Source organism: Paramisgurnus dabryanus, chromosome 5 (genome assembly GCF_030506205.2).
Source record: "Paramisgurnus dabryanus chromosome 5, PD_genome_1.1, whole genome shotgun sequence".
Classification (NCBI taxonomy): domain Eukaryota; kingdom Metazoa; phylum Chordata; class Actinopteri; order Cypriniformes; family Cobitidae; genus Paramisgurnus; species Paramisgurnus dabryanus.
The window spans coordinates 10,230,962-10,249,500 of NC_133341.1; the positions used below are offsets into that span (position 1 = coordinate 10,230,962).

Genomic DNA, 18,539 nt, shown 5'->3' on the forward strand with positions numbered 1-18,539 from the left:
GGATCCTAAGTTTGCAGCACTTCTACCTCAGGCACAGTAATGTTGACAGAAGTTTGAAGGAGAGAGGGAGTAGTCAGGAGTGATGATGTTACTGCGTGCCAAAGTCGAAGTGCTACAAACTAAATGCTCTTCCGCCATACACTATAGTTCTAATTTTTTATCCGGCTAAACAAATCGCCACATTTTATTTTTTATAGTTACTTGTGTAACTATTCATGTAACAGTCTTTAGATGGGGAAGACATGGAAGTGTTTGGTGGCTTCTAAATTCATCCCTGTTTGGATCCTAATGATTGAATAGGGCTAGGCTAAATGCTAACACATTCATCACGCGCTGTACAAAGATTAAGTGCTGGCATTGAAAAAAAAGGTATGTATTAATCCGTTTAAGTTGAGGTAAGAACATAGTAAAATATTGAAAAATGGTGGTGTTTTCCTTTAAGCTACTGTAGCAGTCACATGACAAACACGGCATATTCTGAGACAATGTAGTGACAAAATGCTCTCTAGAGAACAGTTTGACCATATAAGGAGACCCGCAGTGTATGTAGATAAAAATGGCTCATTTTAAGGTAATAAAACAATACGGTTCATTATGTAAGGTCTTTATACACCACTGACAATATGGTTATTTATATTACATAGCATTTTTGTCAAGAAAAGTTGCAATGCACCTTTAAATTTCTCTGTGCATTTTGTGTGTTTTTATTTTAACACATAGTCATTACTCATCATAGCTCAGACATGGTTATGAAAATGTCATAAACAGACAAAAAGAAGTGACATTCTTTTTCATGTTGATAATATTTGTTTGTAGATATTGTTAATGACCTTTCTGTCTTTGCCTTAGGATTTGAATGTGCATCATTTGACCAAAGTAAATGGTAGGTCAACTTTTGTGTTTATATCTATGGGCATATATTTACCTTTTATTCATTTATTTTAGTGACCGGTGTGTTTTCTATGCTTTTTGCATAACAGTGAGATGAATTAGACTCTATGAATGAAGGGTATTTTGATGCAAATGGGTTTGCATTATTAAGAGTCTTTTAATAATAAACTCCAACACTGACGTCTGATGTTGGACTGCAACCAGAGCTAATTGCTGTTGAAAATGGATTAATGCTCCTAAATTTTACCTCAGGTCAGACGCTGAGCCCAGTTGAGTCAATGTCTCATAAGGAAGTAAACAGTTACCTCATGGATGACACAAAAACTACTGAAGACAATTCAACAACCTCTAAAAATCAGCTAGATGCAGTATCTAACAAAGCCAGCACTGTCCATGTAAGAAAAAAGCCTCATGATCTTTTAATATGATGGAACAATCCAGCACAGAGCAACCACTGACTGAATTTTTTTTTACTTAATGTACAGGTGGAAGAGGATATGGATGGTCCTGAGGAGAAGAGCTCATCTGGTATTTCTCTAGAAGAGAGGGTCATGCTACATCCAGAAATTAAGGAATCTGGTAAAAGTGATACTTAATTAAATATTTGAAGGTCGCATAACACACACTGTTTCTGCTAATCTCATGTTAATCTTGAGAACCTATAGAGTAGTATTAAATCCTCAATAACTCCAAAGAGTCTTTAGTTTGATCAGATTTATAAAAGATATATTATCTTTACCGCTTCTTTCCGAAAAAAGCAGAGCACCTGAAGCCGTACCGCTGGCGGAGCGATTGACGAGCAAGCATAAAGTTATCCCACTATCTTTGAAAAACTTACAATTCACGTTTGTGTTGTTTACAATATATGCACTTACCATTGCCAACAAAACTTTCAACTTGGTTGTTTTATCACTGGGACAGCCCCACTTCAACAAAATCTAGTGTTGAACAAACACACTTGCACAACTCTGCTTCTACCCTGGATAAACCAACAACATCCATTGTTTCCATAATTCTGGGTTGTTTTGGGAAGCTGAACAAGCTTAAATTGCCCTCACAAACAACAACACACTTCTTTGGTGACGTTGATTTCATGTCAGCTCTTGGTTGGTGTGTGCGTGCGCTATTCCGGGTAAAGTGCCCATATAAGGACTTCCACTGTACTTCCTGCACTGCTTATGCAACAGATTCAGTATTCGAAAAAGCTTTCCTAAACTTGTACAAACCATGACAAAGTGCATTCAGCACAGAAATACTCATACGTTCAAATGCTTCTTTGAACCTTTTCCCATGTTTAGCATGAGAAATCCAACTCTTAACTCTTTCCCCACCAGCGTTTTTAAAAAAAAATGACAGCCAGCACTAGCATTTTTTATGATTTTCACAAAAGTTTAATGCCTTCCAGAAAATGTTCTTCTTTAAATATATAAACATACACCTATATCAAATGAAAGAACAAACTCTCTGCTTTCAAACAAACATAAAGATAACTAATCAAGGTAGGATGAAATGTTTTTTATCACCTCAAATATGGGTAGGTTTCTTCAAAAACATAATTTTCAGCAAAAAGCTGAGATCAGATTCAGAGCGATCCTCAAAACATACAGGGAGTTCTTACTCTTTCATGGGAGGCGTTGCTTCCGGGTTGTATAAGTTGCGGAAGAGACCCACCTGGTGGATAATAGCGGTATTGCGGATTGCCGGAAATACTCGTCACTGGCAGGGAAGCATTTTCTCTTAATTGACGAGTTAACTTGTGAATGGCGTGGAAAGAGTTAATAAGAGTGTCAATAAGTGAAAATGCATGAAATACCATTAGACCACATCCTTTAAATAATCCATGTTATTGTTGGTACATGTTTGGGTTCTCCGCAAAAAATGATTTGGTTTGGAAAATACTGTTTAGTCTCAGGTAGACCTCGTTGCCTTAAATTAATCTATGCATTTTGTATCTAGAAGATGCAGACACCCTGCGTTCCCACTGCAACTCCATTCCTGTGGAAGAAACCGTGAAAGCCTTGAATAAATGCCCGGACAATCTGGAGGAACAACCCACAACTAGTGAAACTTTGAAGGAGAAGGAAATTCAGGATGAGAAGGTGAGGGTAAGTTTATTGTGTCTGATGGTTTAATGGGATAACCAAGCCAACACAGTATTTCACTTTCAGCAAATGTCTTTTTCATAGTTCCAGGATGATGCCCAAATAACGGATGACAATCTTTCCTTTACATCAGATGGTAAGATTTTCTTAGTTTTAGAGGCCATTTACACTACAATGATTTCAACCATAAAACGGGAAAGTTTTTATGCGTTTGGCTTTTTGTTTACATGACGATAGCGTTTTGGGGTCCTAAAAACACAAATTTTTGAAAGCTGGTTTTTAAAGTACAAATTCTTGTCGTCTTTATGTAAACAAAACAAATTTAATCTGTGATAACACCGATATTTCTTTTGTTGCTTTATAGTCCATGGTCACTTGTAGTAATAAACCTTCCTCATCATCCCTCTAAACAGAGCTCGATGCATTTGACATCTTGATTGTTTGTATTTATTGCTTTGTAGAAGAATGCAAATGTGCGTAGGTTTGCAGTGTTTCTTTACAAGGTAAAATTGTGTACATGGAATTTTTCACAAACGCAAAAGACATTTTTATTTCCATTTTTCACTACGTCGTTGTCGTGTAAACATAGCCTTAGTTTATTATTTTTGTTTTGCTTCTATAATTCACTTCATTTTGTAACTCTTCTCTAAAGAAGAAACTCCAACAGTGAATATCGAAGTTGTTCAGGAGATTTTGTCCTTCCTTGAGAAACCAGATCCTCCCCTCACCACACCATCAGATGAAGGTATGAAAAAAGACTCGGTCTTATTACACACAAAAATGCATAATTAAACTTAATATTAGCAAGCGATCAATTTTTATAGATGTTCCAGAAAGAGAAGGGCAGCTTGAAATTGATCCAGTTCAGACCTGTAAGAAAACCGAACAAATAACTGATCTGGAGGACTGCGATTCAGATTCAGAAACAATGACTGAAGAACCTCTTGAGTCGAAGACAGCTACTTCAACAAGGTGTTCACCGTTAAACATACTGTATAAAGAGCAAAATATTAAAGTGACAAAAATGTGTTATGTAATGCCTGTGATTTCTGATGTCATATCTGTTTTAGACAATCTGTTGAGGGTTCTGCTCAACAAAGTATTATTCCAGAGTGGCAGAGTAAACTCATACCAAACTTGACACAGGCATCCCAAATCATGGTCAACTCCCAACAGACCAGAGAACCTTATGAAGGTGAGACATTGTTAAATATCAAGAATGGTTTATGTAGATGATTAGTGTTACTACTAATGATTGTGATCTAATCCTTGTTTAGATTCGATAAATGAGATTGATGATAAGCCTGGATGTCAGAGCCCTGCTAAAGCGATGCATTGTGACCTGGATTTAAGCATGAAGGACATCTCCACAGCAGATAAGCTGGTGTCATGTGAGGTTAATTTGCAGAAGTGTGAACAAGCTAAGGACCCCCTGACTCCTGTCCATGTACTTGGCACAAAACCAACTTCAGGTCCATCCGTTTCATTGGAAGACACTGCCACAGGAAAGAAAGAAACAAGTGGGCTTATTTCTTTTTTTCTTTCTTTATTTTTAATTCATTGAATCCATAAGCTATAGGGGTGGTTTTCTGGACAGGGTTCAGATATATCCAGGACTTGTTTTTTTTTAAAATATGCTCGTTTTAAACATTAGATTTTTACAGTTTTGGAATTTATTCAGCCGATCTCCGGATCTGGCAGTACCACTTTTAGCATAGCTTAGCACATGGGTGTCCAGACTTTTTTGTGTGGTGATCTACTTTTAAAATGATAAAGTCGACAAGATCTACCGGCTAAAACAGTTTATTTTTTAATAACACTTTAAATGCATGTTAGGACTATACTGCATATATCTCTACATTGAATGTAGGCCTGTCACCATCAGGCTACTCCATTCTTTTTGAGGAGTAAAAAAAAATCCTTGAGTACATGACGAGTACTCCTTAAAACAGCGGAGATGCGGTTTATTGAAACAAACTAGAAAATGACAATAATATCAGAAGCGTATCTCTCTCTCGTTTGTTTGCTCGCTCGCGCACACGCACACTAGAGCCCTGCAAGCCCGACGGGGCCCGACAGGCTAAGCTCATTTGGGCCGAGCTCGGGCCGTTTTTTTTTTTTTTTTACAGACCGGGCTCGGGTCGGGCTTATTTTAGCGTCTCTCCTCATTGTGTGTGTGTGTGTGTGTTTGCGTGTGTTGCTAGAGACAACGCGCATCTGAGAGCACGAATCCGAGAGAGAGCACGCATCAAAGAGCGCGCACGTCAGAGAGCTTAAAAGTGATTGATATTGGTCTCGTGTCGGGATCGGGCTGAAAAAATTGCAAGCATTGTCGGGGTGGGGTCGGGTAGGGCTTGAACACTACGGGCCAGGGCCGGGTTAGGGCTGGAGTTTTTGGCCCATGCAGGGCTCTAACGCACACACCCGTGCGCGTGGATCTGCTCCTGAATGAAGGCAAGAATGCGCATCCTGGTAAATTTCGGATGTTAGACAACTGCAGCGGGCAGGCATAAGATTTATAAAAACACATTTGAGAAGAAAGGCGCAGCAACTCAAAAAGACTTGCGTGTTTCACAATTACTCTCATAATGCCAATTTCACGCTCTGTTCTCCGAAGCTCATGGAGCAGCATATACAGTTAACTTATGTGCGATCTACCGGCATTGCCTTTACGATCCACTGGTCGATCACGATTGACGTATTGGACACCCCTGGCTTAGTATAATCCATTGAATCTGATTAGACCATTAGCAATGCGCTCAAAAATAACCAAAGAGTTTTGATATTTTTCCTATTTAAAAGTTGACTCTTCTGTAGTTACCTCGTGTACCAAGACTGACGGAAAATTAAAAGTTGCGATTTTCTAGGCCGATATCACTAGGAACTATACTCTCATTCTGGGCATAATAATCAAGAACTTTGCTGGCGTACCATGGGTGATGTACCGAAGCGCCTGAAAGTAGTCCCCTTGGAAACTTTCAATAGCAGGGGACTATTTTTGGGCATCGCGTAAAATCATTGCGCCTTCGGCAGCAAAGTCCTTGATTATTACGGCAGAATGAGAGTATAGTTCTTAGACATATCGGCCTAGAAAATTGCAACTTTTAATTTTCTGTCGGTCTTAGTAGACAATGTAACTACAGAAGAGTCAAGTTTTAAATAGGAAAAATATTGAAACCCTTTCTTCATTTTTGAGTGCGATGCTAATGATCTAATCAGATTCAATGGATTATGCTAAGCTATGCTAAAAGTGGTACCGTCAGACCTAGAGATCGGCTGAGTAGATTTCACAACGGTAAAAAACATGTTAAAGGGATAGTTCACTTTAAAATGAAAATTCTGTCATCATTTACTCATCCTCATGTTGTTCTAAACCTGTATGAATTTCTTTTTTCTAATGAACACAAAAGAAGATATTTTGAGAAATGATGATAAACACACAGCAAGTGACCATAGACTTCCATAGTAGGAAAAAAATATTTTGGAAGTATTGTGACAAATGACTAAGAAAATATTTTGATAAATGATGATAAGCACACAGTTGACGGTACCCATTAAATTCCAACATATTTTTTTATTCCTACTATGGAAGTCTATGGTCACTTACTGCTGTGTGTTTACCATCATTTCTCCAAATATCTTCTTTTGTGTTCATCAGAAAAAAGAAATTCATACAGATTTAGAACAATATGAGGATGAGTAAATGACAGAAATTTCATTTTAAAGTGAACTATACCTTTAACTCTTGGGGAGCTGGAAAATGAGCCTATTTTCAAAAAAGTTGAGTGTCCCTTTAAGCATATTAAGTATGTTAAAGTATATTACAAACCTTAAAAAACAATACTAGTTTGCATTTTGATGGTACTGATAGCTCAAACATGCATTTTAGTCTGGGACTAAGGTAAGCCCTGTTTGGGGAAACTTCCCCATAAAACTCACTCAAACCCTTTGCTTGGTGTTTCTTATAGACCCGGTTCTCACTGATGCAATAGTAGCACCACCTGAAACATGCAGTCAGATTTCACCAGACGTTCTTGGTGCATCTTTTTCTGATGACCCCACTGCATATTCAAGCAACACATGTGATATGAACACGTATGTACACGTTCATGGTTTTGTTAAAAGTAAGGGTGTGGTTGCAAAATGTGCATAAAGCTTCAAACTCATTTAAATGCTGCTTTAGGATGCTGTTTTCGGCTGAAGATAGTAAGGATATGAACTACATGGGGGAGATGCAACCTTTAAACACCGATTCAGTACAGCAAGACTTGTCAAAAGCTTCTGGGGTCAGAAATCCTCTTAAACATCAAATGATTCTGTTCTACGTTCAATAATAAAATAAAGCCTTTAAAACTAATGAATGTTTTCTGGCAGGATTTGAATGCCCCTGTTAAAGGAAATGCAGAATCGGAAATAAAGGATTCAGCTGGAATGGAGTCAGGTAACACCATTTACACTAAAATTACAGTAAGAATTCCATCAAATACAAATATTACGAACTTGCCAAACTTTATTTTATAGATAACCAGACAGAGGAGGAGCCCACTTTTATTTTAACCCTGTATGAGATTCCCACCTCTCAGCTATTTGATGAAGCTTCCTTTGGGCCCCAGGACATGTCCTCTTATGACCTGCACCCAGCAGAAGTGTTTACACCTCAGCTGCTCTCAGACCAGTCACAGTCAAATCCCTCCATATTAAAGGATTCCAGGTTTGCTTACTTTCATGAACAAAATGAATCTACATGGACTTTTTTTTTATTGAACACTAATCAGTATTTTTTTTCCCAATGGGCTTGTAGTTCACTTCTGCACATGAAGTCAGAAGAGATTGAGAAGAATGTTTGCAGTGTCTCTCAGCAGGTGGTGGATCATTCGTCTATTCCTGATTCAAAGGATAATGCCAGTTTACATTTGGTATCCTCGCAGAAAAGCAGCTTTGATGTAGACACCTCATTGGATCTACGAGGGAGCCAGAAAATCCTCTCGCGTAATGCTTCTGTGGTGCGTATTATTTATGTATTGTTGTAGATTTCATGTATTGTAACAGAATTCATTTTCAAACCTTTCGCTTTTGGTTAAAGCCAGCAGATGTTACCGATGTGGTGCAGTTAGATGAGAAGCCGTCAGAATCTACAGAAACAAAGACGACTTCTCAAAGGAGAAGTATGAGATTTTCCATTTTAATTTAAACTTTTTGTCCTGTACAACTTTAATAACATTAACTGGTGTTCAAGCAAGTGCAAGTAAAGTTTTCTCTGATCTCTTCCTCAAGGTAGGATAAAGGTGAAGCCAAACCTAAGGTCATGCATGAAGGCTGGGCCCTCAAAAGCTGGCCCATCTAAATGTTCTCCCATGCAGAGAACGACACCCAGTGTTAATTTACCAACATCATATACTGCAGCAAAACAAGTTGAGATGGAGTCCAATCAGAAAACATCTTTACAGGAAACTGTCGGTGCTTCATTTATTCCCTGCATTCACTCAGATTCTGAAGAAAGTGAGAGAGAAACACATCCTGGACATGCCAGTCTGCTGTCCACTACCAGTCTGCCAGCTTCTGAAGATATTAAAGATGATATTCACATAAAGTGGAAAAATATTTTTAATACTGATATCCTAATGGGCAATGATACTGCTCTTGATCTTTCAGTAAGTTCAAGTCTATTCTAAGATAAAGCAAACCATGTATAGTTGTATATACAGTGCACTGTGTTTTGTTCTGTTATTCACTTAATTGTTAAATTTTATTTCACAGGTGAAAGATGTATCCGATGGACCTGATCTACACAACACTGACATTGAGGAGTCCAAGGAAGAAGTTGAAGACAGTTGTGGAGGTCCTTCACACTTGGTTTTGGTTGATGCCTTTGCACTTTCTTCTGGAGACATGGACGACACCAGACTTCTGAAGGCCTTTGAGAATAGGAGACTTCTCCCTACAGTTAATGACCAAGTAGGCCATTTTAAATTTTATTTTTAACAAAATAGTACTGTATTTATTTCCATATCACACAAACTTAACATTGTAGTATTACCGGTGTTCACAGAAGGAAAATTTGGCAGATGTTTCTAAAGAGCCTGAAGCATCATTTGTGGCATCTCAAGACGAGACCGAACCCTTTATAAGTAAGATACATGAATTGAAAGTCAGTTGCACTTAATTTTACACAACACACACTTGCAGTGCATTTACAACAGAATAAAATAAGCAAGACACATTCATTTGGCTAATACACTGTGAAAAATTTCTTGTTGCACTTATTTTTAAGTTTAAAGAGCACCTATTGGCTGATTCACGTTTTTAAATTTCCTTTGGTGTGTGTGTTAGTACATGTTAACGATATGCAAAAGGTACAAACCCAAAGTAAACGATGACACAAATTAGCGTCTCCAACGTTAATCTCTTTTCTTGGACTACAACAAACACACAGATTGTAGGCAACAGTTTACTTTCTGGGATTGGTGATGCAGACAAGACCGACAATTTCATAATTCCTCCCGCTTCGGACTTACAGCCTGTAAATTAACTCCTGTTAGCATTGCATTGTGAGCGAATCTTTCAAACATGGTACGGAGTGTCACGTTTTCGGCTGACGTCAGAGGAATTCGGGCCAATCCCAACGTACAGATTAGTTGGCCAATCGGACACATTTTTTCAAATCTGTGCGTTTCAGGAATAGAGTGAAATCTGGAGATACAAAAATTTACGGTATGTGGAAAATAATGTTTTTTGAACCATAAACCACGTGAACACACTGCATTATACAAAGTACACAAAATAACGTTGTTTTTTATCAATAAAACGGGTGCTCTTTAATAAACTTGACTCACTAGTCAAGAAATTTAAATTTAATTGTAATTTCATGTTGATTAAACTTTAAAAACTTAAAGGGGACAGAGAATGAAAAACCATTTTTACCTTGTCTTTGTTGAATAATGGTAGTCTACCCGCATTCACGAACATACAAAAAAGTGCTAGACATGCTAAACATCTCAGTCTCATACAAATTCCTCTTTTAGAAATGTCAGCTAGAAAACGGCCCAATCTGAAAAAACTGATGCTTCTGACATCACAGGCATCTCCCTGCCCCTCCACTTTAAAATAATTGGCTACATTTTTTGAGTGGCAGCAAAGTCAGCCAATCAGTAATGAGATTGCAAGTTAAGCCAGTAGGGGGAGCCAAATAGGTGCAAAACCACTTGTTTTTTTAAGGCATTAAAGACCCAAACAAAAAAAAATTGTCTACATGTCACATCACAGAACAAGGATAAATACCCCGTTCAATCATTCTATGTCACCTTTAAGTGAAACAAGGAGTTTTTACAGTGTAATTCGGTTCATGGCTGTACATGTAAACCTTGACTGTAAAATAAAGTGCCACCACAAAGTCACAATAGTCTAATTTTTCTTTTAATATGAATTTACTAATAAATGGTGTTGAGGATTGATTGATTTATTCATTTATTCACTTAAGGCACATGGACTAAAGAGGAATCTTCAAGACAGAAGCCTTCAAAACCTCAGATAAAACAAGAGATCGATAAAGTGGAAGAAAGAACTGAACAGGAAAATCTCTACAATAATTTATCAGGAGATTCAGGCGCAATGCTGACCTTACCTGACGAACTCATAAAGACGAAGCAACAGCTTACAAAACTCACTGATGCAATGACATCAACACCGTAAGACATGCATCTCAATGAATCTCCTTGAACCAGTAGAGTAATTATCATTTTATGATAATTATTATAGCTTAATGTATTTTTACAGTGCTGAAACACAACCTGTGGAGAAGAAGACTGGGGAGGTGTTTCTGGAGGTTACTGAAGAAAAGAAAGATGAGGTTTATATGAAGAGTGAAAGTTCTGTCCATCTTCATCTGCGGTCTTGTGAAGACCCATATGCTGCCTGCACTATAGAGAAACAACAGAACCTCACAAAAGAGGAAGACCAGGAGGTAAAGGAGCATGAGGATGTTTCACACATGATGTTGGATGATATATTCGTCCCTGTCTCTGAAGGAGTGGGAGATGATTTGGCCAAAGAAATAATGACTGTTAGAGAGGGAAGCTCTCGTGAAGCAGAAAGATCCCAGGTTGGTTTTTGAATGCCGTGACAGATTTGTAAACCAAGCGTGTAACAGAATGTTTTGTCTCAGTATATGTAAAGCACATTTTGTCTTCAGGTAAAAGAGCATCAAGACATCTCCAGCACATTTTGTGCTGTGTCAGAGTCACAAAATGCACCATTTGTGTCACCTAAAAGAAGAATGGCCACAAAAAAAGGTGACGTTTAATTCTCCCCCATTTGAATAAAATAGTTTGCTTTCAAACATGGTTGCTTTAAAAAAATCTGATGCTTTTTATAGGACTTGTGTTTCTGATTTACTTTTATTGTTCCCTTTTGCTTTAAGGCCTACTCAAGGTGAAGATGATTTTTCCCAAAAGGAGAAGTGGAGCGTCAACCGCAACATCGAAACAACAAGATGTTTGTAATCTTCAATCAAATTCGGAACAGAGTGAAAGCTCAACGAATAATTCAACTCCTTGTGGAAGTGAAATTAGGGAGACTTTATCATGGTAGGAGCTTTATTCCTCAATCAGGTACTGTAATCTTTGGATAAAGACATTAACTCTTAACCTTCACACCATTTTGTCATTTCATCATAGTGCTGATCAGTCATACACTAAATCATCGGATGCTGAGGAGGCGTGTGAGGGTGTTTCTCACACAGTGCTTTCGGATATACTGGTTCCTGTACTTGACGAGAGTCACGAGACCGAAAGTAGCCAATTTCACCAAGAGGCCTTATTGGTAAGTTTTAAGATGCACAATATGAAAATGCACTTTGTTCGTGAGTTTTAACAGGTCGAGCACTTCTAATATTGTTTAAAAAAATTCAGAATTAGTTTAAGACTGATTGAGAATCTACTGCTACAGGTTGAGGAGTCAGTTACTGAAAGACCAGATACGAAAAGAAAAAATTTAACTGCAAGTCGATCTGCGGGGGAGAACATACCTTCCTGCAGGAGAGGTTTGAATTTTTTATTAAAGAATAGGAATTTGATGTTGTACAATATTTATGATGAAATGGTAACACTTTACAATAAGGTTGCATTAGTAAATGCATTAACAAACAATGAGCAATATAGTTTTTCAACATGTATTAATTCTAGGGCTGTCAAAAGATTAATCGCGATTAATCGCATCCAAAATAAAAGTTTGTGTTTACATAACATATGTGTGTGTACTGTGTATAATTATTATTTATATATAAAACACACCCAATCATGTATATATTTAAGAAAATTTTTTATATTTATATATAAAATATTTATATTTATATATAATATAAATTATAGAAATGTATATACAGTATTTAAATGCAAATATTTCTTAAATATATACATGAATGTGTGTGTATTTATATATACATAATATTTATACACAGTACACACACATATGCTATGTAAACACAAACTTTTATGTTGGATGCGATTAATCGCGATTAATCTTTTGACAGCCCTAATTAATTCTTGTTAATGTTAGTTAATGTCAATACAGTTATTCATGGTGCATTGACTAATGTTAACAAGGCTTGATTTCATAATGGCTGTTTCTCAATATGCGTTCTTCAGCGATCTTGCGTCCTCGCTCTACGTCATCATTAACAGTTGAAGTTCAATTCCAATTCTCAAGAACACAAGACAGAGGACGCATGAAAATACCCGGATAAGTTCTTGATATCGAGGATGCATCGAGTGCAGACTTGCGCGCTGAAATCTGGGGAGGTCAGGTGACCAGCAGGAAGATCGCACATAGCTCAATTCTCACAAGTGCGTTCTGTGTTCTCACGACCTTTTGTTCTTCCAAGGTCGCCTGGCAAGACCAGTCTCCACGTCCGTTCTTAACGTTCTTGGAATTGAGAAACAGCCAATTTATTTGTAAATTCTTAGATTAAAGGACAAGTTCGGTATTTTACACTTAAAGCCCTGTTTTAAGATTGTTTATGATGAAATAGAATGGTTTTGACTGAAATTTGGACATATGATGCTGGCCCAAGAATTTTCGGGTGTTTCTTGTATCACCTCCCACCTCTACAATGGCTTTATATGTGCACAGGAACAATCCTTCCTAAAATGCATTAAACTTTCATTTACAAAGACGTGAAACTCTCCGAGTGGTCAGGGGTGTTCACTGATATGCTCACACAAAAATCGCTGCAAAAGATCCTTTCCAACAGGTTTTATCGTAGTTTTGTCAACTCCACTGACTTGTATTAGATGTGCTGTAAGGTACGGTATTACTCCGCGCCGGGAACTTTGTTTGTATTCCTGCAATTGGCAAAGGCGGATTATCGCCACCAACTGGGCTGGAGTGTTTATTATTCAAGCTCTAAACGGAAGAATATACGGGTGTGAGGCGTTTGGAAAAATAGGTCCACAAGTTTACAACGAATGCTTAAACACCTGTTGGAAAGCATCGTTGCAGCGATTTTTGTGTGAGCATATCAGTGAACACCCCTGACCACTTGGTGAGTTTCACGTCTTTGTAAACGAAAGTTTAATGCATTTTAGGAAGGATTGTTCCTGTGCACCTACAGTATAAAGCCATTATAGAGGTGTGAGGTGAAAAACAAACACCCGAAAATTCCCAGGGCAGCCGCATATGTCGAAATTTCAGTCAAAACCGTTCTATTTCATCATAAATAATCTGAAAACAGGGCTTTAAGTGTAAAATACTTGTCTTTTAACATGAACTACACTGCAAAAAAATGACTTTCTTAGTATTTTTGTCTTGTTTTCAGTAAAAATATCAAAAAATTCTTAAATTAAGATGTATTTTCTTGATGAGCAAAATGACCTAGGAAAATAAGTCTAGTTTTTAGACAAAAAATATAAACTTTTAATTAAATTAGTGCTTAAAAAGCAAAAAAAAATCTGCCAATGGATTAAGAAAAATTTTCTTGAAATAAGTTTACTTTTTTCATAAACACTTAATTTAAAGGCGTTCTAAGCGAATCTTCGAGACTTAGTTTTTGTTTTTGTTGACGTTTGAATTGTTTTCAAACAGACGGAGCATAGCTAACTCCTCCCCTCCTCCTCCCTTCCGTGCTTTCATGAGCGCGCCCAACCCCCACCCCCAAATCCTTTTTGTCGTTTATTGGCTGGAACACTTTGTTATCGTTTCTGGTGCTAGGTTTGGCTAGTGTGTTTTTATTAGGAATGCACCGATAGGATTTTTTGGACCGATACCGATTTAAACAGACAACTTCTGGCCGATACCGATGCCGATACCGATATTAAACACTTGTATACAATACTATACAGTTGGTCTATTTGCTAGTTTATTTCTGCATCAAATTATTTTTACCGAACATGGATTTGATCTAATTAACATTCAACTGACCAACATAATAAGAGAGACACAAATTAAGCTAAAACAAATATAATAAGACAGCATGACAACCTTCAAAGGTGGTTTTTGCTGTTCAGCATTTATTTTATTAACAACATTAACTCGTTTTTTACATATAATGGATTTCTGTATGCAGTTAATTAATAGGCCGATACCGATTGTTTTTCTCGTGCTATTGCCGATATGCCGATGGTTTCAAATTCATCAAAAATCGGCCGATAAATATCGGCGGCCGATACATCGGTGCATCACTAGTTTTTATTGCAGTTTGTGGAGCCTAGGCTGTCTACAGAGATCGCGTTTTTTTACAGTTTGATCAGCGGACAGGCAGCAAGCAGATAGTGAGATGTTTGCTGTATGTAACAAAAAATGTTTTATGGTCTAAAAAGCGTCAATTCGCTTAGAGCGCCTTTAAGAAAAAAAATTCTTATTCCATTGGCAGATTTTTTGCTTGTTTTGAGCACGAATTTGCTTAAATTTTATATTTTTTGTCTAAAAGTATATAAAATACCAATAAGAAAGTCATTTTTTGCAATGTAAGATTAATAAATGCTGTAGATGTGTTGTTCATTGTTAGTTCATGTTAGCAAATGCATTAACTAATTGTTTACATAGACAACCTTATTGTAGTGTTACCGATAAAATATTTTTTCCTAAAATGCTAATGACAGATTGCACAATTACACCAACAGCTCATTCCCTGGACACTCAAGCTGAGGATGAATGGTCTCTCAAAAGTTATATGCTTCCAATAGACTCAAATGAAATTGAGAACTGGTGTGAAGGAGTTTCCCACATGTTGCTGTCAGATGCGTTTGTGCCCGTCTCGGAGGAAGAACACATCATAGACCAGAAAGGATTTGGTGCAAGTGGCGCTCACACAGATGGGGAATATGCTGTAAGCCTACCAGAATGTAGGAGGACATCTGACGATGCAAAGAAAGTATGTTTAGCTATTAACTCCAATTCATAATAATTGACTATAGATAATCTGCGAGTTTAAAGTCTTAAATTAATGAGACAAGGACACAATGATTTCAATCTTTGACATTGCCTCACTCAGTAAATATTAAAGATATCAAGGTGATATTTTTACAGAATGGTCTATTACAGTCTTTCCCAACCAGGGGGCCGGGGGCCTCAGCAGATTTTCTAAATTATAAAAAAATTGAAAAAACAAGCATTAAATAGGATAAAACAAGCAAAAATAAAGATATTTCTTATTTTTTTGGCCATTTTATTAGCCAATAAACATCTGTCTACTTATTCCAAGCTCTAGTTAATTTTATTTGGAAAAAATAACTTTTATTGAGTATGGGGCCTTCAAATATTGTTTTAGGCAAGTAGAGGGGGCCTTTGGTTAGGTTGGGAACCACTGGTCTATTACATTAGATGATTTTATGGAGAAAACGTTAAATCACAAAAATGACTTTAGCTGAGTAACATGTGTAATTATTATAAAAATGATTTACAATTATTAATAAAATTAATAAAAAAACTTTTATTAAAGGTGACATAGAATGATTGAACGGGGTATTTTTCCTTGTTCTGTGATGTGACATGTAGACAAAAAATGTTTTTGTTTGGGTCTGTAATGCCTTAGAAGCTTCCTAAAAACCTCTCTCAGATAGCTCTAATAGGGTGGTGGATTTTAAATAAGTGGTTTTGCACCTATTTGGCTCCCCCTACTGGCTTAACTTGCAATCTCATTACTGATTGGATGACTTTGCTGCCACTCAAAAAATGTAGCCAATTATTTTAAAGTGGAGGGGCAGTGAGATGCCTGTGATGTCATAAGCATCAGTTTTTCAGATTGGGCCGTTTTCTGGCTGACATTTCTAAAAGAGGAAATTCTATGAGACTGAGATGTTTAGCATGTCTAGCACTTTTTGTATGTTCGTGAATGCGGGTAGACTACCATTATTCAACAAAGACAAGGTAAAAATGGTTTTTCATTCTCTGTCCCCTTTAATGTAAAATAATTGTTCAGATGACAATGCGATTGTCTGTTTTAAAGGAACATCAAGTAGGAAGCAACTCTGACATGCAAAAAACTGTTGATAAACCGCCAGCATCACCAACAAAAAAATCACCAGGAAGGCAAAGTAAGTCGGCCGTATTTACATAATGCTCTGCATTATGATTGTTTGGGCCTCCATGATACTTTGTGCTACTGATATCGTTTCGATGTTTCTTAAAAAGGTACTTTCCAGATGACGCTACGATCACCCGAAAGATCTCCAAAAAATCAACTTGATGTGCTCAAGTCAGCTCGTGCTGTCCCAAAAACACCTCAGCGAGCAAAAGATAATAAAGAGTCAAGTGTTCAAACTCCCACAAAATCCCCCAAAATGGCTCCGGAATGCAGAATCCAGCTGGAGAGGCTATCTTTAGCGGAAATCTGCCAACATAACCTGCAACCAAAGCATCACAGCACACCTGTCAATGTGAAAACAACATTTTCTCAAGCGTAAGAATGTTTTTCAATTCATTAAAAAGTGACACTGTATCTTTGTACCTTATTTTTTATTTTGTATGACTTAGAAATGACTACATTTAGTTTTGTTATGTTTTTAGAAATGAAAGCAGAATGACTGGCTTTGCGTCACATGCTGCTCAGGAGCCAGCAATGCTGCCAAGTGCCTGGCCAAAGGTTGTCCTTAATCGTATGAACATAAAGGCTATTGATGCAGACAGCTCCACGTCTACCTCATCCCCAGCCAGAGCATCTACCTCAACCTACCAACCACTGGATGATTACCAGGTGCATACTAGGATCTTAATCAAGTCATTGTAATGTGTATATCATCATTAACACCTTTTCCAAAATGAATATACGCTTGAAGTGATTAACACATTTTAAATGTTTTTTATCATTCATTTTTCTTAATGACATCCTCTGTTTTTTAGTCACCTCACAGTAACCCTCCTGAATCTGATTCGGATGCTGTTGAGGAGCCTACTTCAGTTTCTCAGTTTTTCCTCGACGACATTTTTACTGAAGTGGATGCAGATTGATTCCCGATTGAGACCTGTGTGTTTAAATCCAACTGCTGCTATCAAAGTTTACTGCACTAAAGTCTTTCCAGTGTCTTGAAGAACTGTTAGTCATTTTAAATACTTTGTTTGTTTGTTACATTTTATTGACAAAGGGAAAAACTAATAATCCACAAATACATTTCTGTTATGGGGCCTTTGCCTCGCATAAATATCACACAAATGTGATAAGACAATGCAGAACTGTTCTTGAGGTTTACCAATGACTGCCTTATTTATTTCTATTTATTTTATGATAAACGTTGCTTATGATAAACAGTCTTGTTTATTTTTTTCTGACAGCAGTTTGTGTTGCAAGATCTTGTTTTGTTCAAATACAAATTTTTGTTTTTAAGGTTACTTTGCGTTTCATTGGTCGTCCATTGACCCAGCATTCCTTGACTGTTCTTTAGTGAAGTTTTAAAACATGTCCATCTAAATGTGTTTTGATTCATGTGTTACATTGCTAGTTATTCTATCATCTATTATATAATCGTAGTGTATAACAGCTCCACTATTTTGAATGCCACTTGTTACACAAATGGTTTGCACAGCTTTTGAATTATCTTGTGTAACACTTAGACTACATCACTTGTGGCATTCCCTCAGAAACATAACATTAACATAGATTTTTTTAAATCAATAAAAATTTCTGTTAAGTACTTCCCCAATTTAGTACTTTGACTTTTTAATAATTACAGCACATATTTAACACTATACTAGCCCATTGATTGTGTCCTAGGTTAGTTTACAAATAGCAAAGGACAGCAAGGTCTCCGCAGATGTTCAGTAAAGGTCAGCACTCTTATTGGGCCACTCAGCATCAGTTTTCTTCATGCTTTGGTAATTGTCTGAATAAAAAAAAAATTCCTATTTTACAACTACAAGCAGAAGTAAGTAGGATTATCCAAATCTAGTTGGTGGTATTCATTATCATGTGAATCTGATCGGTTGCATGTTCCTGCATACTAATTACAAACGCCTATGTTGGGTTGGGTTTGAGCCGAAAAGTTTCACATTAATCTCGCCACCAGAGTTCTATTTGGACAAATGAGTCTAAATGATTAAATAGTTTTTAATTGTGCAATA

The 18,539-nt window shown here is 37.0% G+C and overlaps 1 protein-coding gene across 1 annotated transcript in view; it reads left to right on the top strand.

Moving 5' to 3' along the window:
- Positions 1-18,121, top strand: part of bdp1 (BDP1 general transcription factor IIIB subunit) — a 30,968-nt gene extending 12,847 nt beyond the window's left edge. The window contains exons 18-46 of the mRNA XM_065267063.2: positions 850-883; positions 1,144-1,286; positions 1,377-1,470; positions 2,848-2,996; positions 3,078-3,129; positions 3,646-3,738; positions 3,818-3,965; positions 4,064-4,188; positions 4,271-4,513; positions 6,962-7,088; positions 7,177-7,279; positions 7,368-7,434; positions 7,515-7,704; positions 7,795-7,996; positions 8,077-8,158; positions 8,268-8,644; positions 8,751-8,948; positions 9,043-9,121; positions 10,471-10,678; positions 10,767-11,091; positions 11,182-11,281; positions 11,410-11,575; positions 11,666-11,810; positions 11,937-12,030; positions 15,107-15,357; positions 16,432-16,519; positions 16,617-16,884; positions 16,992-17,178; positions 17,325-18,121. Coding sequence (XP_065123135.2) covers positions 850-883; positions 1,144-1,286; positions 1,377-1,470; positions 2,848-2,996; positions 3,078-3,129; positions 3,646-3,738; positions 3,818-3,965; positions 4,064-4,188; positions 4,271-4,513; positions 6,962-7,088; positions 7,177-7,279; positions 7,368-7,434; positions 7,515-7,704; positions 7,795-7,996; positions 8,077-8,158; positions 8,268-8,644; positions 8,751-8,948; positions 9,043-9,121; positions 10,471-10,678; positions 10,767-11,091; positions 11,182-11,281; positions 11,410-11,575; positions 11,666-11,810; positions 11,937-12,030; positions 15,107-15,357; positions 16,432-16,519; positions 16,617-16,884; positions 16,992-17,178; positions 17,325-17,432 — 4,446 coding nt within the window. The 3' untranslated portion in view covers positions 17,433-18,121. The remainder of the gene's footprint in view (positions 1-849; positions 884-1,143; positions 1,287-1,376; positions 1,471-2,847; positions 2,997-3,077; positions 3,130-3,645; positions 3,739-3,817; positions 3,966-4,063; positions 4,189-4,270; positions 4,514-6,961; positions 7,089-7,176; positions 7,280-7,367; positions 7,435-7,514; positions 7,705-7,794; positions 7,997-8,076; positions 8,159-8,267; positions 8,645-8,750; positions 8,949-9,042; positions 9,122-10,470; positions 10,679-10,766; positions 11,092-11,181; positions 11,282-11,409; positions 11,576-11,665; positions 11,811-11,936; positions 12,031-15,106; positions 15,358-16,431; positions 16,520-16,616; positions 16,885-16,991; positions 17,179-17,324) is intronic.
- The last annotated feature ends 418 nt before the right edge of the window (positions 18,122-18,539 follow it).